Source organism: Hyperolius riggenbachi, chromosome 4, assembly GCF_040937935.1.
Source record: "Hyperolius riggenbachi isolate aHypRig1 chromosome 4, aHypRig1.pri, whole genome shotgun sequence".
NCBI lineage: Eukaryota > Metazoa > Chordata > Amphibia > Anura > Hyperoliidae > Hyperolius > Hyperolius riggenbachi.
In genome coordinates, this window is record NC_090649.1 from 439,326,448 (window position 1) to 439,348,901 (window position 22,454).

General features: G+C 44.4%; 1 protein-coding gene across 2 annotated transcripts in view; it reads right to left on the reverse strand.

The window, feature by feature from the left end:
• The window catches only part of EML6 (EMAP like 6), a 245,299-nt gene that overhangs the window by 197,737 nt on the left and 25,108 nt on the right, over nt 1-22,454 (reverse strand). For both annotated transcript variants that reach the window (XM_068232562.1, XM_068232561.1), the window contains exon 2: nt 5,550-5,709. In XM_068232562.1, the coding sequence (XP_068088663.1) occupies nt 5,550-5,709 (160 nt within the window). The remainder of the gene's footprint in view (nt 1-5,549; nt 5,710-22,454) is intronic.

The window sequence follows — 22,454 nt, forward strand, 5'->3', positions numbered from 1 at the left end:
AGATCTGCTTCCTGCAGGGTTTCCTTGGGTTTTCATAGCTTCAGCTTAAGCCTGCCTTGCTGTCGCTTTAGCCCCCGATCGTGTTTCTTGTTATAAAGATACTTTGCTGGTCTTTGCATCATATATTGGTTCATTGCCAATATATATGCATACCAGCACGTTTATTATTTTCCTTGTATTTGTGTTACGTTGATACATCAGTGTCGCTGATGTATACGTACACGAACTGTTTATATCCTGTGTGCAGTTAGTCAGCTTTCCAGCACGTTTTGGTAGGTTGCGCGTACCGTGACCACCCGTGCTGAGGTAGTTACCCTGCTCCTGGTTCTGTTTGTGGATTGCGTTCATCTCTGCGAAGAGATAACGAATCCTTCTGAATCCTGTTCTGTTACTGTTTGTGGATTGCGTTCATCTCTGCGAAGAGATAACGAATCCTTCTGAATCCTGTTCTGTTACCGTTTGTGGATTGCATTCATCTCTGCGAAGAGATAGCGAATCCTTCTGAGTCCTGTTCCCTGTGTTACTCCATTCCTAGTCAGCGTTCCTGCTTATGTCATATATCGGTTCATTGCCGATATATACATATGTTAGTCAGACGTTACAAATAGTTTCATTGATAGCTGTAATTGTAATACGCTAGGAAAACATACTTATTGTATATTTATCTGTGTTACGTTCATCTATCTCGATCCTGCTATTTTCTGACTATCCTGTCCTGTCTTTGTGAGGCACGCCATCGCCGCAACGCATTGGCTGCCTCATTCCAGTCTGTCTGGTTTTGGACGCTTGCTGTCGCTAAGTAGCCGCTAGCTAGCAAGCGTTCATTCTGTTTACCTGTCCTGATCTCCTCAGTTCTGGTTTATGCGCTCAGCGCTACTTTGCGCTGAGACGTTATAACGAAAGCATTGTTTGTGGCTGTCAGATCTGCACCGGCTCTGTGCGCCACAATCTCCTATTGGAGTCAGTCCTCCCCTCCACTATACTAGGGATAGCCTGTTTCTTTGTGCTAGTGTGTGTACCTCCTCCACGTCAGCTCATGCGTTGCATGCTGACTGTGGAGATACACCACCAAGTCTTACACTTGGTCAATCTACCTATACATCGCTAGATTATTAGATTAGGCATTGTACACTAGATTCTCTGCTGAGAATCTAACATGTGTACACCAGCCCTGAGTGCTTCCACTTTACACCTCCCACTTTACTATGCACTAAGCATCATCCCTCCTCCCCCCTCTATAGCAGCAGTGCCTGTACAAGACTCAGCCCCTGCACTGTTGCCTGAGGGATTGAGTACTGATCCCTGCGACCGACAGTAATCGTGCGCGCGTGTCCACCTTAACCTACTGAGTTAGTGAAAATAAGCAATAAACATAGCACTACATGGGGCAAAACTTTATTTCTGCTTTAAATTGACTGAAGTCTTTGAGGGTTTTTCTTCCAGTACACCGCTCTTGATCCAGCAGCTTGCCTGAAGCTCTTATCTTAATTGCACAGCAGTGCCTTTCCTGAAGATGGCTGAAGTCTCTGGCATTTTGCCTGAGGAATCTAGTCAGTCTGATTGCAGTGCGGCGTCCTCTGGTTTTCTAAATGTGATTGAAACTGGGATGAATTCTTTGAAGTAATGCACTGTTAGCATACAGGGTCAGTCACCTGTTTTGGGGAGAGATCCTCAATATAATAGCCATATAGAAGGGGATAATCAGGTAAGAAGCAGAACGGGCAGGGAACAGAGTCGGATAGGAGATCTTTTATACACTAAATTTGAAGTCTTCTTTGTTTTTTATTTTTCCTGCTTGGTCATGAGCCGAGTGTTTTCCGTTTTCTTTTCCATGCTCAGGTTTTCCCTTGAGGTCACGAATGGTATTGCGGGTGGAACATTCAGATGTAATTTCCTTCTGGAAGATAAGTAGTAGATAGTAGATCTACCAGGTGGATCGCTGGCCAAGGCATTGAGGCAATCGGGAGCCGTTGTACACACGCCAGCATCCAGCATGTGTACGAGGCTTTAAGAGAAACTTTAACCCAGGATTGATTCATCCCAATCAGTAGCCGATCCACCCTTTCCTACGAGAACTCTTTACCAACAGGGTCAACTCTATGGCTGATATTGTGGTGAATCTCCTCCCAGAGTGTAATGTTATGACCTAGGTCCTGACACTTTCCTATCTTTGAACCTCCTTGCATTGAGGGAACAGCTGTTTCCAACTGCCAAGCATGCAGTATCTCCTTCTGCAGAATGTTTGTTTACTGAGAGTTCTATGCACAGAAATCACCTGGTAACAGTAAAGATGTTGCCTCCTGTTACAAATTTCAGATTGTAAATTGGGGAGAGGAAACATTTTACAATGGGCAAACACTGACTACATCTCGCTAATATTATCAATGCAAAAGTTTGGACGTTTGTTACTCAACCACTCAACAATGGCTGGACGGATTTGAATGAAATTTGGCACTCACATAGTACATTACCAGCTTTATCAAACACTTTATCAAATGTTTGATCATTTTCCTCATGGGTAAAATCTGATTTTGAATTCACTAAGGTGTTATACATTTATTGATCATTTCATCGATAAAACATTTAATAAATCTATAACACCTTAGTGAATTCAAAATCAGATCTTACCCATGAGGAAAATTATCAAACGTTTGATAAAGTGTTTGATAAAGCTCCATGAATTGAGGGCATAGGATACTTTTTATCCCCATAACCAAAAAGTGGGCAGAGACAAATACAAATTTCACTGGGAAAATGTAATCTGCAGCCATTCCTAGGCTGTTAATGGCAAGGTTCTCAAACTTTGCACAGTTGGTCACTGGGTGACTGGGATTAATATTCGGAAAAGTGGGTGGAGCCTACAAAAGCCAATCAAAATTCACCTATTGATTTTCAAGGGGAATATTGAATTGTGCCATTTTTGCAATGTTAATGGCACAAGCCTCAAACCTGGTACAGTTGGTTATTGGGTGACTGGGGGGGTGGGGAGGGGGTTGAGCCACAAACAGCCAATAAGATTTGGTTCATTTCAATGCAAATTATTGATGCCAAAGACCGCAAAGCTCACAAAATTGGTCATTGAGTAATTGTGTGTTAGGTTTGGGAAAAGTGGGCGGAGCCAACACTAGCCAAATACATACCTGGGCAACGCCGGGCCACAAACAGCCACTCAGATTTGTTTTATTGCAATGCAAATTATTGATGCCAAAGACCGCAAAGCTCACAACCTTGGTCATTGAGTGATTGTGTTAGGGTTAAAAAAGTGGGTGGAGCCAACACCAGCCAAATACATACCTGGGCAACGCTGGGCCATCAGCTAGTAATTTATAAATGAATATTGTAAAAAAAAAGGGTAATTTTAGTAATTACGTTATTTTTTACTACTTTTGCTTTTTAACACTAGTTCCATGCTTATCTAATAAACAGCCCGGTAGCACTTAGATTGTGCTGGATGTCGTTGCCAGCTCTACCTCCCTCTGCCCACACACTGCCAACCTTTTGAACAGGTTCATGAGGTGAAGGTGGGCAAGGTACGACATCAGAATGTGGGTGGAGAGGTGGAAAGTGACCGCTGCATAATTATGCTGCTGGTTGGCTTTGCAGGAAGATTGCATTGGGGGTTGGTTTGCTTGTCCTACCTCACATGTATGAGCTCCTCACATGAAGGTTATAAGTTTGAGTGATCTTTCTTTCTGCTTAACCAGTTCACCCCCAAGGGTTTTTATCCTAACGGACCAGAGCAATTTTCAGTTGTCAGCGCTCCTCCCTTTTATTCCCTAATAACTTTATTACTACTTATCACAAGAAAATGATCTATACCTCGTTTTTTTCGCCACCAATTAGGCTTTCTGTGGATAGTACATTTTGCTAAGAATTTTTTTATTCTAAATGCATTTTAATGAGAAAAACAGAAAAAAAAGAAAAAAAAATCATTATTTCTCAGTGTTCAGCCTTTATAGTTTTAAAATTAAACATTCTCCTGTGGATAAAACAAACACGTTTTATTTGCCCAGTGGTCCCGATAATTAAACCGTTTAGATTATGTCCCTACCACAATGTATGGCGACAGTATATTATTTTGAAATATAAGTGGTTATTTTTCTGTTTGTTCTGGCCATAATTACAAGCCCCTATGTAATAAATTAAAATTAATTTTCCCCCATAAAATATAGAATAAAAAAAGCTGAGTCCCTAAGGCAACTATTTTTTTTTTTTTTTTTTTAAGCTGATTTTTTTTTTTACAAGTGTTTTTTTTGGGGGGGAGGGTTGGAAGTGTAATTTTATTAATGATGTGTATATACTTGAAAATGTATGTATTTTGTAGGTGTAATATACTTTTTGGCCACAAGATGGCGTGTTCACTTTTTTTTTTTTTACACACTTTATTAAACTGTTACATTTCCTGTTTATGTGAATGGACGTAGCCGCTGTTCGCGGTCACGTCCATTCACTCCAGGCACTGCGATTGGGTAGAGGACTGTTCAGTCCTCTTCCCCAATCGCCCAGCACGGGATCCCGACGGTAATGGCGGCGGTAGCGGCGGACACACGGCGGTAGCAGCGGCGGGAATGCGCGACGTATTAAAACGTCATGTTGCTGTTAATAGCGGTAAGCATGACGTTTTAATACGTTAGGATGGCGGTAAATGGTTAAAGAGTACTATCTTCACTCTTCACGGATCGGCAAGTATAAACCGCAGTAACTTACCCGCTCACCTGCCGCCTGTAAAGCGTTTGAACTCTGAAGCTCCACCTCCCTCCCCTTCGGGAAAACTGCCGTGGCATTTTTCTCTGAAGTGTTCTTAAACTCTGTGCTCGAAAAGGTTCAGAACATTTTATAGTGTTCTATAGAAGAACGCAGTGAATTAATCAGGATAGCCACTTTATAATAAGTATCCTGGTTTCAGCATGAGAAACTAGGGATGTTTGCAAATGCCAATTTCTGATTCCGCGGAAAACCAGATTTCCACCAATGCAAATTACCGATTGCGCGGATTTCCGATTGCCAAGTAAACTTTTTTTGTGTAATTTTTTTGCATTCTCTGATTGGCCAAATACTTCTGAGTTGTTTCTACATTCTCTGATTGGTTCAATGCTTCTGAGTCATGTGATTGGTCTGAAAGTACCAAACTGTGGTAATGCAGTCTTTGCGCCGGAATCCGAATTCGGTTTTCAGAGTTTGATCGGAATCCGATCGTAAATGCGGAACTTTAAATCCCGCAAAATCCGAATCAGCATCCCTATCAGAAACACATCCTATATCTATATAATGTTGTATATTGCAATATAGCCCCACCCTCCCAGTGATGTTTAGCCTAGGCTGTTTAGCTATGCAGAACAATGTCAACTGTTAACCTAGGGACACTAGGATAAGAACGTCCCTGACCCTGGCGATTGCCACATAATCCACAGATATGTGTGACTGACAAATCCCTGTTTTTGTTGAATGTGTCACCTGTACCCACTGGCTTCATGTGAGTTAGTCAGGAATGATCTTTCTATTGCCCTGTGCATATAAAGCCCTTGGGGTAAACACAGTAAGAAACACACCTGCCCATCAGAATCGAATGCCAGGCCAGCGACTCCGTGTGTGTGTAGATCTTTCAGGATGGAGATGGTCTGCACTGTGTATGAATCCCATATACAGATATACGGATCCTTCCCAACCTGGCCAGTAGCCACAAGTGTTCTCTCTGGATGGAGGGCAAGGCTGAAGAGACAAAAACATCAAATAATGTTACACACACATTAATAATACAATGCATATTTTCAAGTAATCCTATATTGTGCAAACTGCATTAAAGTACACTTGAGCTCAGACCTTCCTCTCTGCTCTAAAAGATAAGCAACATCATAATAACCTTTAAAGAATAAACATTTCTTTGTTACAGCTGGTACAAATCCTGCAATAAATCAGCATTGTTCCTACTTCCTGCTTTCTTGGCAGCAGACATATTGTTAACATCCTATGTTTACTAATTAGCTGCTCTGCTAAGGCAGCCAGCTGACACAGCTGAGCGATCAAATTACACTTGTGATTAGTCACAGATGAGGGGGAATTGAAACAGGCTAAATTCTTTAAATACAGGGTGCATTTCTCTATGTTTTTCTTTAGTCCTGTGCAAGAGTTCAGGTTGAGAAAAAGAGAAAACACCAAGAGCCCAATATAGTGTAGTATGTACTGGTAATGTATAATTGGAAGAGTAATAATATTAATTTAATACTCACAAACCAGGGTTACCAGGTAGGCAACCACTGTCAAAGCAGGTGGGGAGATTGTCCTGACCCCACTCAGGATTAAAAAATCGCTCTCTGTAGTAGAAGAAGGAAGGGTACAATCCTCCACCAAGGGTGGACTTGATGTAGATCAGAGGTGCCCACACTTTTTCGGCTTGTGAACTACTTTTAAAAATTAGCAAGTCAAAGTGATCTACCTATGTACAATTTTAGGAGCACACTTGTATATACAGAATGGAAAATGTAGTGGGGTCGGGATCTCCCATGAAGGCCTTTGCGATCTACTGGTAGATCGCGATCTACCTAATGGGCACCCCTGATGTAGATAATAGGATAACAGAGGCGCCAACAGGATAAAAAAAACACTAAAAGAACTTAAAAACCCATCTTGGAAATAGAGGAGGTAGTGGTGGACTCACCCCCTCCAAGCAGAACATACGACTGTGGATTTTCAGTCAAAACAATTTTATTGGATACTCCAAATAAAGTGCAACGCGTTTCGCGGGATACAAACCCACTTCATCAGGCAATAACAGATAGGAGTAAACAGCATCTGCCAGTATCATCAACACTGAGCGCCTCTGTGACAGACAGAGGCGCTCAGTGTTGTTGATACTGGCAGATGGTTTTTAAGTTCTTTTAGTGTTTTTTATCCTGTTGGCGCCTCTGTTATCCTATTATCTGCAAGAGCTCAGGTACACATTAATGGCCTATGTGCTGATCCCCCAACTTTAAAGGTAGCCATACACTGGTCGATTTGCCATTAGATCGACCAGCTGACAGATCCCTATCTGATCGAATCTGATCAGAGAGGGATCGTATGGCTGCCTTTACTGCAAACAGATTGTGAATCGTTTTCAGCCTGAAACTGATCACAATCTTTTGAGCTGGTCCCAGTGTTCAATTTAGGCCCACTTTATATTTGAGTTTGACACCCTGCTCTAAACAAATTCAACAATCGTCGAACATGTTTCCTGTGGCCGTGCTCCTGTCTGTGTATGACCATAGCAGTACTGTGTGTGAGCCACTTGTGCATTGCTTTTTCCTCCACACGTGGGGGGCTTCCTGCTGTAATGGAAGGGTGAACAGTACTCGTGCATGTACGGTATAACTGCGCTCATACACAGGCGGGAGCACAGCCATGAAGAGAAAAAGGGCCCAGGGCAGCAGCGGAGGAGCAAAAAAGGATCGAAGAAGCTTCTGGACCATCCAGAGGCTTTCCATTACTTAGGTGAGTATCTGTTTTGCAAACTTTTTTCCTAACAGGTTTATATAAAGTGCAAATATAGTCAAAATCTCCCCTCTGCTCTAAAAATTTAGTCACCCCATAAAAACCTGTAAAGACAAACAGATATTATACAAAGTTACTGAAAGTGTAAATAGACCGTGTTTCACTTTGCTGGGAAGGTTATCAATTATATGCTGCAGAAGCTAACCACTACCCCCAATGTTTCTTCAGATTGTTCTCTGTACACTGATGATAAGGCCCCTTTCACACTGGCGTGGTGTACTGTCCTGTTTTGCAGGCCAATGCTACGCCAATGTAAGTATATGGGGCCTTTCAGACTGATGCAATGTAGCGAAAGTGACGTAATCGCCGCAACTTCGTCTCAGAAAATACCGTGGTATGATGGTATCATAATATACCACAATTACTTAGACCCGGGCCTCCCCATTACAGTAAATAATGTTTCCCCCATGCCAGTATGGTAGCCAGATGTGCCCCACTGCCTCAGCATACATATGATTAAGCCACCGATTTGGGCACAGGGTAAAGCCATAAAATGGCTCACCCTGCTCTTGCAAAAGTCCTGGGGGCTTAAAATATTATTCCCCCTCCAGGTATAGGTGCCCCCAGTATAAGTAGCCAGTAATAGGTGCCCTCAGTATAGGTAGCCAGTAATAAGTGCCCCAGTATAGGTAGCCAGGAATAGGTGTCCCAGTATAGGTAGCCAGGAGTAGGTGCCCCAGTATAGGTAGCCAGGAATAGGTGCCCCCAGTATAGGTAGCCAAGAATAGGTGCCCTGTATGGTAGCCAGCTATAGGGGACCCTTGTATAGGTAGCCAGTAATAGATGCATGCAGTGTAGGTAGCCTGGAATAGTGCCCAGTATAGGTAGCCATGAATACATGCCCCCAATATAGGTAACCAGGCATAGGTGCCCCAGTATACGTAGCCAGGAATAGGTGCCCCCAGTATAGGTAGCCAGGAATAGGGGCAGCCAGTATAAGTAGCCAGGGATTGATGCACGCAGAATAGGTAGCCAGGAATAGGGTCAGCCAGTATTGGTAGCCAGGAATAGGTGCTACAGTATAGGTAGCCAGTAAGCGGTGCCCACAGAATAGGTAGCCAGGAATAGGTGCAGCCAGTATAGGTAGCCAGGAATAGGTGCCTGCAGTATAGGTAGCCAAGAATAGATTTGCAGCCAGTATAGGTAGCCAGGAATAGGTTCACCAGTGCAGGTAGCATGGAATAGGTGCCCGCAGTACAGGTAGCAAGGAATTGCTGTCTGCAGTATAGGTAGCTAGGAATAGGTGCCCGCAGTATAGGTAGCCAGGAATAGCTGCCCACATTATAGGTAGCCAGAAATAGATGCAGCCAGTATAGATAGCCAGGTGGCGGGGAGGGGGGGGGGATGCAGTGGCGGGCGCATGAACAGTGGCGGGGGGGGGGTGGGACACAGCAGCGAGTGCACGAACATCGGTGGGGGTGAACACATACTCACAACGCCGAGATCCATCGTACTACTTAATTCTTCCTGTTCTTGCGTTCCATCTCCCTGGTCACTGTTACAGTGGATGAAACGCAGGAACAGGAAGTAGGTAGTACATGCAGCAAATTGGGTCCCAGCAATGTGAGTATTTGTTTATCCCCGCTGCTGTTCGTGCGCCCGCCACTGCATCCCACCCCTGCCACTGTTTGTGCGCCTGCCGCTGTGTCCCCCCTGCAAACCGGTAAAACGTGATTGTGCATGGTTTGATTGCCATGCACAATCAAACCGCGGTATACCACTTTACCATGGCAACCCTAATGGTGAAGCGTATATATAAATATTTTTTTAATTTATGCAGTAGCTTTGTAGCGCACTTGCGCGGAAGCAGATTTTGTCAATACACTTTTGTGCAATTTGTTTCTTGGGCCACAGGAAGTGAGCGCATGAGAGCCCCACTTCCTGCTTGGCTGTTAGCCAGAAGGGGATTACCGCACATTGACACGGAAATTCCTGAAGGCTGTTTTTTGCCGTTGCGATCATGGCATTGCACCGCAATGCTAACGCTGGTTAGCAGTGTGAATCTGGCCTAAAGAAGTCAGTGAGGAAAATTCTGTATGCTATGCTTATAAAGCTGCTCACAAAAAGATTTAGGAATGAGTTTAATTATATCACATCCCTGTAATTGCTGCTTATAGCTATGCTGTACTCTGAACTGTAATTTTTACACAGACGACATTACCGCAGGGCAAACAGGATAGCTCTATGGCCAATAAAGAGTAGGAAAACTGTGTTTCTTATATTTATTTTATACTTATTTCAGCATCAGAATTCATGAATCCAACACATTTTCAAACACTATTGCAGCTGGAAAGCTCGCTGTTACTTGACATTGGCTACGAATAAGACATAAGCTATGAATATCCTGTTCAAGCATCCGTAACGGCTATTCCCGGAGAGGTTACTTCCTCGCTAATTAAAGTATAATGAGCCGAGGACACAGCAGTGAAATAATTGTGGACAGATCTCTCTGCTCTGTTATTGCAAGTCATATCGGGGCGGCTCTGGTGCTGATATGGGACTACAGGTCCTGAAAATAAATGTGACTGCTTCATGCCAGAGCCTACAACCACAATGGGGAAATTTAAAGGGTTACTCCACCTTAGTAAAAACAGTTATATTGAAGTATACAAGCCACTTAGTAACTGAATGTTGTCAAATATTACACTTCAATTTCAATCTGCAGCTGCTATAACTTCCAGTACTAGTAAAACTCAATCACTTCCGCTCACCTCTTCCTGACAGGAAGAACAGACTTATGCTCACCCTTTTCTGACAGGAAGACCAGACTTCCGCTCACCTCTTTCTGACAGGAAGAACAGACTTATGCTCCACCTGTACCTATGTCAGGGTTGATCCACACTGAAAATCGCAGCAAAATGGTGGTGATTTCTCAGCAATTGCGTTGGATCCACTGGTTGCGTATGTGCGGCTGGAAATAAATATGGCAGCCTCCATCTACCTTTCACTTCAGTTGTCCTTTAAAGGGAACCTAAACTGAGAAGGATATGGATTTTTTCCTTTTAAAATAATACCAGTTGCCTGACTCTCCCGCTGATCTGGTGTCTGTAATATTATCAGCCACAGCCCCTTAACAAGCATGCAGATCAGGTGCTCTGACTGAAGTCAGGCCCAGTGCACACCGAGCGGTTTTTGGAGCGATCCGCCGGCCGCATCCGCCTCTAAAAACGCTTGTCTAATGTATTGCAATGGGATGGTGCACACCGGCGGTTTGCGATTTTTGCCAAGCCGCAAACGCGCCTCCTGCTGCGCGTTTGCGGTTTTCGGAAGCGTTTCGTCCTCAATGTAAAGTATAGGAAAAACGCAAACCGCTCTGAAAAACGCTAGTTCAGAGCGGTTTGCCAGGCATTTTTGTTACAGTAGCTGTTCAGTAACAGCTTTTACTGTAACAATATGTGTAATCTGCTACACAAAAACACACCCAAAACCGCTCGGTATGTTTAGAAAACCTCTCTAAACATACCTAGAATTGCTCTGAAATCAGCTCCCAAAACCGCTAGCGTATTGCGGATCTGCTAGCGGTTTTGGTGTGCACTGGGCCTCAGACTGGATTAGCTGCATGCTTGTTTCAGGTGTGTAATTCAGCCACTCCGGCAGCCAAAGAGATCAGCAGGACTGCCAGGCAACTGGTTTTGTTTAAAGTGGGATTGTCACCATAAAAATAAAATTTCAACAGCAACTGTCTGAGTGTATTTAGAGATAAAGATGCTAATCCTGCATTCAAAACTTTTTCTGCTGTTATGATTTTGAGTTATCACATACTTAAGGAGCACTGGCCCTTTATTAGTCAGTGCCAAACAGTTGCATGCTGGGGGTTCTTTTTATCTATAGTATATTCCTTCTCTTCCATTTATTTCGTTGCTAGCGATCCTCTGCTCACTTGTGTTTACAAGCAAGGCTGAGGTGACTCAGCGATTGGAGGAGAAAAGAAAAAAAGTAAAGGGCAGAAATGACATCAGGATTTAGCCTAAACTGTGAGCAAAAGACACGGCCCCCGCCAGGAACAGAATTCTCTTCATTTACTATATAAGATTCACTGAAATCAAAAAGTGGACAGTACAATACATGTGTTATGTAAGTAGATCAAGTATTTATCTACTTATATATGTGTTTTTTTTCCCTGGCATAGTATGGCTAATCCTACTGCTTTAAAAGGAAACATCCATATCTCTGTCAGTTTAGGTTCCCTCTCAGGAGTAATAAGCAATGATCTCTCCTCGCTGTCCAAACCTCCTTCCTAATTCATTATGTGCTCCCCAAACTTCTCATCTGTAAGGGCTGGAACCCATTAGAGCGATTTTTTTGAGCGTTTAGGGAGCGTGAGAAATCACTAGCGATTTCCCTAAACGCTCTGCCAATGTAAATGGATGGTGCAAATTCCACAGAAGCGATTGAGATTAGCAAAATCGCAAACGCAGGACATGCAGCATTTTGTTAGCGTTTGTGCTTCAATGTAAAGTATATAATCGCTGGCGTAATCGCTCATCAAAACTTGCACTGAGCTATTCTGCTAGCATTTTGAAGTTAATTTACACTGTAACAAAATTAAAATTAATAGAAAGGACCAATCAGACTTTAAAACGCTAATCGCTACACAACCGCTGGCAAATTGATACACTTTTTAAAATCACTCCCTAAAACGCTCAAGGAATCGCTTACAAACTGCTCATATGAAACGCTATCGATTGCGATTAGCGGTTGCGTTTTGCAGTGGGTAGTGCAGGCCTAATGGTTTATCTTGTGTGCACTCTCATTCTCACTTGAACTGTGAATATTATTGCAGATAAAATGGAGTCTAGGTGTCGGGATTGCCGTCTGCCGCTATGAGAGGCCTCCTACTCATTGATGGAAAGCGACTGATTGAGGTCTGTGTGTGCGGTGTGCACAGTCACATCAAGGTGAAATAGGGCGCTGTGCGCTGGGGATTCTCACTGCTGAGCGAGAGAACTCGGGAATCTGTGACAACGAGGAGGAGGGTGGGATCATTGTGGGAACAACAACGTATTATTTCAGGAGGTTTCACAGAAACGATGAGACTTGTTTTCAGGCTGCGACAATATCACACATTTTAAATCAAGAAAGCTGCAAAGAAGTAAGAGAAACATGTCCTGAGCAGCTTTCTGAAGAAAGCCAGGTAAATGTAAGTTTAAAGCGGATCTGAACTCAGAACTTCCTCTCTGCACTAAAAGATAAGCAGTAGCATAATAACCTTTAAAGAAAAGACGTCTTTGTTACAGCTGATATCCTTCAATATTTCTGGAGTGTGTATACTTGCTGCTTTCATGGATGCAGACATAGGTTTAACATCCTTTGCTTACAAATTAGCTGCTCTGCTGAAGCAGCCAGCTGACACAGCTGAGAGATCAAATTACAGTGGTGGTTAGTCACAGATGAGTGATCATTAAGAGAGGCTAAACTCTCTAAATACATACAGGGTGCATGTCTCTGTTTTCCTTCTGTCCTGTGCAAGAGTTCAGGTCCACTTTAAAGGACAAATGAAGTGAGAAGAATATGGTGGCTGCCATATTTAATTTCCTTTTAAACAAAACCAGTTGCCTGGCAGCCCTGCTGATCTATTTGGTTGCAGTGGTGTCTGGATCACAAACCTGAAACAAGCATGCAGCTAATCTAGTCAGATCTGACAATAATGTCAGAAACACCTGATCTGCTGCATGCTTGTTCAGGGTCTACGGCTAAAAGTATGAGGGCCCGTTTCCTCTATTGTGAATCTGCATGCGTTTTTTGCACGCAGATTTGCACAACCAATACAAGTTAATTAGCCTGTTTCCACTTGTCAGGACAGCAGAGTGTTTTTCTGTGCAGGAAAAATCTGCACAGCAGAGCCATCAGAATTGTGGTGTGCGATTCGCATACAATGTAATCAATAGGAAATTCGCATATGTTTTAGCCTAAAATCAATGTAAAAGGACACAGGCACTGACATGGTTAAATTTGCATTAAAATTTGCATCCGCATGCAAATTCGTTTTTTGCGTTTTCCACAATGAATTTGTACCGCACAAGTGAAAGGGGGCCATTTGAGGCAGAGGATCGGCAGGATAGACAGGCAACTGGCTTTGCTTAAAAGGAAATAAATATGGCAGCCTTCATATCCCTCTTGTTACAGTTGCCCTTTAAAGGGGATATTGAGTAAATAATGGTGAAGTACCTAGGAAATCAGTGCCTGTGCATCAGCTACACAGCTCGTTTGACTATTATGTAGCCGGTTGTTTGGAGTTATGCTGTTAGGAATTCACCTGGAGGTTCCCGCAATGCGACCGCTCATGATGAGAGTTGCGTCGGAACCTCCACTTCCGCATGTCAATGGCCATCCTCCGCTGGTGATGCGTGCACTGGGGATCGCTCTGCGCATACTGGTGGGCGGTTTTCTCGCTCCTCTCGGCCACAGTATGGTCTGAGGCGGCGACAGAGGTAGTGTCGGCTGACAGTTTAGTCAACTGACATGGGTTTTAATAAATATATAAAATACGAATACTGTCCCTGGCTGGATTTGAACCCTGGCCTCTCACGCCAGAGGCGATGACTTTGACCAGTATGCTATAGCTAATATACAGCCAGGAGGTTTTGTTAGTCAGCTGAGTAGTTACCCAACTGACATGTATTGCTACCTGTGTCAGCTGATCTCTTCAGCTGACACTTAAACAGGATTATTGCCTGCGTGTGATTGGCTGCTGTGTGCATGTGGTCGACCACTGATTGGTTGCATGAAGTATTTAAACCTGCTGAGTGCTTCCTGTGATTGCCCGTGATAGCTTTGGCTGTGTGCTTTTGCTGGGTGTGATTTACTGCTTATTGATAACCTGTGAACCGACCTCTGCCTGGAATCTGACTACGCTTGGCCTGCTGCCTGAACCGACCTTCTGCCTGATCCCTGACTATTCTCTGATCTCTGCCTGGACCGACCTAGGATTACCTTGATTTCGCCTGCTCCTTGTGTACCTCGATACTTCTGATTGTACGTGTATGACCTCGGATTGTTACTGGACTCTGCTTATCTCCTGTTAGGTTCTGGTGAGTTACATAGTTCACTCTACGTTCAGCTCCTATACCTTGCACCTACAAGGCCTGGGTGTAACCGAAGTCGGGCAGGTGTTGTTTCCTCACCTCCCGTTCAAGCGGGGACGCGCCACATAGGGTGAAGAAGGTGGGGATAGATTGGGGCATAGGAGCTGAGCTGTGAACTGATAACTGGCCAAGCCTGACATAACATATGCCTGGTAAACACAATGCAATTTCCAGTCAGATCAACTCAATTTCCAACAGGTCCAATCAGATGTCCGTTTGTTTTTCGAATCGATTTTCCTATTACCTCTGTACAAAATACCTGTAGATTATAAAATCGATCATAAACCTGATCGCATCTGTCAGAAATGATCGATATGACGGATATTGCATGGTGTGTACCAGGCATTAGATCTGGCACGACGTTTGTTTACTTTGTGAGGGGTTGATTGTGGCACTATTTAGAGATTTCACAGCTGCCATCAATGACAACAATAAAAAGTGTTGATCAAGGTTAAGCCCCATTCACACGCTAGATGAAACTCACCCGAGGAGGCCGATAATCGCCCCTGCCGAGAATCTAGCGTGCCTCGGCCACTCAGTCAGCGCTCCGTCAAGCGAATCGTTTTGGCCAAGTGATTGGCGAAAGCATTGTTTGGCTCCTTCGTGACCTGACACTTGTGCCATTCCACCTGCAGCTACTCCCCCTGCATAGCAACAGAAAACGCATCTGTACAGTGACAACCCTGCAATGATGGGGACCAATCCCCGCTGAGAAGCATTCCTAGTATATGTATATGAAGCTTTTTAAATATACAGGGAGCTTAGCTTTAGTTGTTAGGGTTAGAAGGCTAAGGTTATGCATCAGGATGGGGTTAATGTTCTGGGAAAAAGTTAAGTTTAGGAAGGGGTTAACCCCCCATTATCTTTGTACAAATGCTACTGTCCTCCATGTACTGCAGCATCCCTCTTCCATGTACCGCAGCATCCCTCTTCCATGTACCGCAGCTCCCTCCATGTACTGCAGCATCCTTCTTCCATGTACAGCAGCTCCCTCCATGTACCGCAGCATCCCTCTTCCATGTACCGCAGCTCCCTCCATGTACTGCAGCATCCCTCTTCCATGTACAGCAGCTCCCTCCATGTACCGCAGCATCCTTCTTCCATGTACAGCAGCTCCCTCCATGTACCACAGCATCCTTCTTCCATGTACAGCAGCACCCTCCATGTACCGCAGCATCCCTCTTCCATGTACCGCAGCTCCCTCCATGTACCGCAGCATCCTTCTTCCATGTACAGCAGCACCCTCCATGTACCGCAGCATCCCTCTTCCATGTACCGCAGCTCCCTCCATGTACCGCAGCATCCCTCTTCCATGTACAGCTGCCCCTGCACTACATGTGCTGCAGCATATAGGCACTATAACTAGGGACACTTCAGTGGAAGCCACCATAACTAGGGACACTTCAGTGGAAGCCACCATAACTAGGGACACTTCAGTGGAAGCCACCATAACTAGGGACACTTCAGTGGAAGCCACCATAACTAGGGACACTTCAGTGGAAGCCACCATAACTAAGGACACTTCAGTGGAAGACACAATAACTAGGGACACTTCAGTACTAGGCACTATAACTAGGGACACTTCAGTGGAAGCCGCCATAACTAGGGACACTTCAGTACTAGGCACTAGAACTAGGGACACAGCAGGTCCCTCCATGTAACGCAGCATCCCTATTCCATGTACCGCAGCTCCCTCCATGTACCGCAGCATCCCTCTTCAATGTACCGCAGCTCCCTCCATGTACCGCAGCATCCCTCTTCCATGTACCGCAGCTCCCTCCATGTACTGCAGCATCCCTCTTCCATGTACCGCAGCTCCCTCCATGTACTGCAGCATCCCTCTTCCATGTACCGCAGCTCCCTCCATGTACTGCAGCATCCCTCTTCCATGTACCGCAGCTCCTTCCATGTACCGCAGCTCCTTCCATGTACCGCAGCTCCCTCCATGTACTGCAGCATCCCTCTTCCATTTACCGCAGCTCCCTCCATGTACTGCAGCATCCCTCTTCCATGTACCGCAGCTCCCTCCATGTACTGCAGCATCCCTCTTCCATGTACATGGAGGGAGCTGCGGTACTGCAGCATCCCTCTTCCATGTACCGCAGCATCCCTCTTCCATGTACAGCATCTTCCTCCATGTACCGCAGCATCCCTCTTCCATGTACAGCTGCCCCTGCACTACATGTGCTGCAGCATATAGGCACTATAACTAAGGACACTTCAGTGGAGGCCACCATAACTAGGGACACTTCAGTAGATTAGAAGACACAATAACTAGGGACACTTCAGTGGAGGGACGTTAAGTATAGCAAGGAGACAGAACAGTGGAAGATACTGTGACTGGGGTAATATAATGGAAGGCATAAGACTGTAATGGGTACTGTAATGGAAGGTAGTATGCCTGGGGTAAGTTTACTGGGGTTTAGTTGAGTCTCCCAGGGCCACTGATGCCCCCCAACAACACTATACTAAAGAGTCTATAAATATAAGCAGGGATGGCAGGGTTACATCACTTGAACGATGGAGCTCGACAAACACTGCTGGCAGAATCTCTGCAATTACTATAGAAGCCTGCAAGCACATACAGTAACAAGGCACTGCAGGAGCAAGATGACAAGATTCTTCCGGCAACATAGAAGATTTATAGCAGCCAGAAAAAGCGGTAGACTATCCCTAAGTACCTCAAAGTCCTCTAGTTATAGTAGGAAGACAGTAAAATATTAAATTCTATGAGTGTTTTATGAACTTCGGTTTAACCCTTTACTGTAAATGGGCAAGCGGTCTACTGAAAGACTCATATTTACCTATTCACCAAAACATGATGCATACAACAAATGGTGTGGTCTCAAAGTGGTTAAAGGGTACGTGAGATGAATGAATAGGCAGAATTTATACTTACCTGGGGCTTCCTCCAGCCCCATGAGGTCCGTGGGCTCTCTCGCCGTCCTGCCAGGCCGCTCCGTTCTGCTGCTATCTTACCTGGTAATCTGGCCAGTCGTGTTATTCAGCGCACTTGTGCTCCCCCAAGCTTTCTGTGACTGTGCAGGCACTGAACGGTCCTGGCTGTAGGAATGCGGTGGGGGGAGCGCCGGCCGGATTACTGGCGGTGATAGCTAGAGAACGGCGCAGCCAGAGAGGATGGCGAGGGAGTCCAGGGACCTCATGGGGATGGAGAAAGAATACAGGCTATTAATTTATCTCGGGTTCTCTTTAAAGAGGTGTTCAGACAAAAAGAGTTTTATGCTGACAATGTTAACAGCCATGCAGGTTGGTCCAGGGGTGGAAATTCAAGGAAAATGTCTATAGAACATCTCTGGATGTCTTACATATGGAGAAATCTATTGGTTGTTGCAGCCACCCAGGATCAGCACCGAGATTTCCTGATGTTAGTTAGACACATGCACTACTTACTCAGGCCTGTCTTTAGGCCTAGTGCACAACAAGCGGTTTTGGTAGCGTTTTTAGAACCGCTTGCGGATGTGGAAACGCTTGGGTAATGTATTTCAATGGGCTGGTGCACACCAGAGTGGTAGGCGTTTTGCAGAAACGCATACTCCCAGGCTGCAGCATTTTTTGGATTTCGGAGGCGTCTCTGCCTCCAATGTTAAGTATAGGAAAAACGCAAAACGCTTGATAAACGCCAGATCCGAATGGTTTTCCAGGCGTTTTTGTTACAGTAGCTGTTCAGCAACAGCTTTACTGTAACAATATCTGTAATTTTCTACACAAAAAACGCTACACAAAACCGAAAAACGCTAGCAAAACGCTTCATAAGAAGAAAAAAATGCTTCAAAAACCGCTAGCGTTTTGCGGATCTGCTAGCGATTTTTGGTGTGCACTAGGCCTTACTCAGTAAATTGTGAATAGTAAATCAGGCCAAATGTGTCTGCTCTGAAGACATACTATACCAACTTTCAAGAAATAAAAGTGTATCTATAGTGGAATTGAAAAAATGTAGGCAAATGTTTCACTTTTAGTTCTCTGCATTGTCAGAAAATCTCAGATTTTACTGCAGTCATTTTCCCCTCACTCTCTGTTCTCAGTGACCCTGACAGGAAGTGGAGAGATTTTTCTCACTCAAGACAAAACTGAAGCCTTACAGATGCTCCAATGCTTTCTGCAAAAATTGTATTTTTGCTTTTATGAGTCCTTAGTGGAGAGTTTATTTCCTGGAACATGAGATCCCATTCACTGATCAGATCAGTCAAGTAATGGGCGGCGACATGAATGCGCACGGGAGCAGCGATTGCGGCGAGGAACGTACATCTACACCCCTGGAGCTAAGATGAAGTCTCCGAGGGCGTACATACTGTATACTGTTGCAAAACAAACAAGTGGTTAATGTGTTGCCAATCTTTAAGAAGGCATTGATTGGACACATATTGTATAGAGCAGGCATGTGCAAACTTGGCCCTCCAGCTGTTAAGGAACTACAAGTCCCACAATGCATTGCAGGAGTCTTACAGCCACAGTCATGACTCATAAAGGCAAATGCATTGTGGGACATGTAGTTCCTTAACAGCTGGAGGGCCAAGTTTTGCCCATGCCTGGTATAGAGGAACTTTAACCTCAGATTGAACTTCCTCCCAATCAGTAGCCGATACTCCCTTTCCCTTGAGAAAAGTTTGCCTTTTCTGGAATAGAACATTAGGGACATCTGTATGGCTGATATTGTGTTCAAACCCTCCCCCCACAGTGTGATGTCTTTCTGTCAGTAAACCTTGTTGCATTGTGGGAAATAACAGCTGTTAACAGCTGCCAAGCAAGCATCTTCTCCCTCTGTGCACAGAACTCTAAGCAAACAAACATTCCACAGAGATCACCTGGCGGGGCTTCATTTCAGAATGAAAATCAGGAAGAGGAAAGATTTTACAATGGGCAAATATTGACTAAATAACTTATAAAAAAAAAAATATTCACTAAGTGATTTTCACTGCAGTTCCTCTTTAAAATTATTTTACTGGTTTATTGAAAAGATCGGTATTACGAGTTTTCTTTCCTCTGTCCATTATTGCCTGCTTTAATCCCAGCTCTATTTGCAGCTATGTCCCGGGGTGCAGACAGGACTAGCCATCGAGCTACATCCGGGCTGGTCATTGCTGTGCACCGCCAGATAGAAGGGGCATGTCTCCGGCCGCCCCTGGCACTATCTTGCCGTTGAAGTAGAAAGCAGATTTCTGAGAATAGCTGATGCGAGTAGCCAGAGAGCCTGCGCTATTTCCCCCCCAGCCAAACCAGTAATTAATTGCTGAGGAATTCCCTAAACTTGCCTTTATGACTTCTCATAATTAATAAGACCAGAGTTGGTTTTATGGTTCTCTAATTAATCAGAGATATCATATGCCTAGCCCTTAATTTAGGATGTCAGGATCATGCTTGTTGTACAGGCAAGGAATCTAGGGCAGTTAAGGGGAGAATATTCCAAGCGTCGCCCTTAATGAAGAGAATGAATTATACACACAACGAGCTCTTGACGTTGTCCATAATCGTCCGCAATGGAAAAGAACGGCTTCTGTGAGAGTCTTGAATTAATGTCCTATCAATCATACAGAAATGCCTGTAAAGTGGCTGAGTAACCAGGCAACTAGCATAGGCTGTTACACATCGCAGGCCGCCCAATCCCGTGACAGGATGCATTTCCTATGTCTGCAGAGTGCACTCGGTGACTGATAATTGGGCTGTATCAATATATAAAATGTGCACTATCAGCTCCAGCTCCTGCTTGTCAGAGCATTGTGATTTCCTTTAGGGCTCGTTTCCACTATCGCGAATCTGCATGCGTCCAACGCATGCAGATCCGCACATGTAATACAAGTGGATGGGCCTGTTTCCACTGTAGCGTTGTTGAGGTGCGTTTTTTTCAGCGTGAAAAAAACGCACAAAAGAGCCAACGATTTCGCCTGCGTCGGGAATCCGTGCGAATTGCCGCTAATGTATTTAATAGTAAAAACGCATGCGTTTGTTACATGCGATTTCGCGTGCGATTTCGCACCTTTTTCAATTTTATTTAGCCCTGGCAGTGTCATGGTTAATTTCGAAATCGCGGGTAAAAACGCATGTGGAAACGCATCCGCATGCGTTTTTACAAGCGTCGGAATGCGGCCGAAATCGCGTCGCAACAGTGGAAACAAGCCCTAAAACTGCAGCACAGGGACCGGCCATAGACAGAGTTGTCACAGAATAATGCTGTCTATAGCTGTGGAAGCCTTTTGTGCAGGAAGCGGATGGTGCAGGCAGGGCCGGCGCTACCATTAAGGCAAAGTAGGCAGCTGCCCCAGGGCCCCAGAGCTTGTAGGGGCCCCCAGGGGCTACAAGAGGAAAAAAAAATTTTTCAAATCGGCCTTATAGTTTTTGAGAAAATCGATTTTAAAGTTTCAAAGGAAAAAAAATACACATTTAAAAACCTGCCGACTTTAATGGTTAATAGCAAATCCACCTTAAATGCTACAAACCCTAAATTTGCAGGATATGTTAAGGAGATCATTAGGAATAAGAGGAAAAAACAATTTTTCAAAAAGACCTTATAGTTTTTGAGAAAATCGATTTTAAAGTTTCGAAGGAAAAAAGTATACTTTTAAATGCGGTAAATGTCACTTTTAGTAGTAAACCTAACGGTAGTGTAATTTTACATGCATCAAACGAAAGTGCAGTAAATTTCCTGACGGAGTTTCCAGGGGGTCTATACGCAGCCGCAGCGCTTTGGACAGGGATCGCTATACAGCCGCAATATGGCTGTATGAAGATCCCTGGCATTTTTTCCTATTTTCCCAATTTTTTTTTTATGTTTAGAGTGTGGGAATTTTTGTTTTAAAAAATTATGTGGGGTCCCCCCTCCTGAAACTTTTTAACCCCTTGTCCCCCATGCAGGCTGGGATAGCCAGAATGTGGAGCTCCGACCGATTGGGACTTCACACCCTGTTATACCAGCTGCAAAAAAGGTCCCCTAATGCCGATTTTTGTTCCGGGGCATATGTTGGGGGGGGGGGGGGGGGGGGGGTCTGGTTTATTTTGCCCTGGGGCCCCATTGATGCTTAAACCGGCCCTGGGTGCAGGAGTTCCTAGCAGGTACTTTAAAGTAGACTTAAACTCAGAACTTCCTCTCTGCTCTAAAAGATACACAACTGCATAATAACCTGTAAAGAGAATCTGTACTCTAATATTCTTACACTAAAAAGCATACCATTCTATTCCTTATGTTCTCCTGGGCCCCTCTGTGCTGTTTCTGCCACTCTCTGCTGCAATCCTGGCTTGTAATTGACAGTTTTAGGCAGTGTTTACAAACAAACTAACCAGCTTGTGATAGGCTCACATAAGCAGAGTGTGTGAGTCATACAGAGCGTGCAGAGGGTGTGTATCACTTCTATTCAATCACAAGCAGCCCTGCACATTCCACACATTCAAGCCTTAAGGTTCGTATACACGTCCGATAAAGATCGTTCGTTACGAACGATTCGTGACGTTTACACGATATTCAAATTAGACCGAAAAGATTGTTCATAATGAACGATTGTGTACACACGTGAACGATATAAGTATAAAGTACTGAACGACGAACGATAAAAAAATGCGTGCGTAAACGGGAGTGACGTTATGACAGGCAATAAGAACATGCGTACTACTCCACAGATAATCATTATCGAACGATCTTTGTACACACTGCAACGATTGAACGATTATCTTTCGAAAAAATCCGCCGGGTTGGATCGGTTGGATTGAAAGATAACGGTCGTTATCGTCCAAAAAAATGTTAGTTGGAAAATTTGGAACGCACGATTATCGGTCTGATTGTCGTTATCGTTCGTTTTCGAACGATCGTTATCGTACATGTGTACTCAGCTTTAG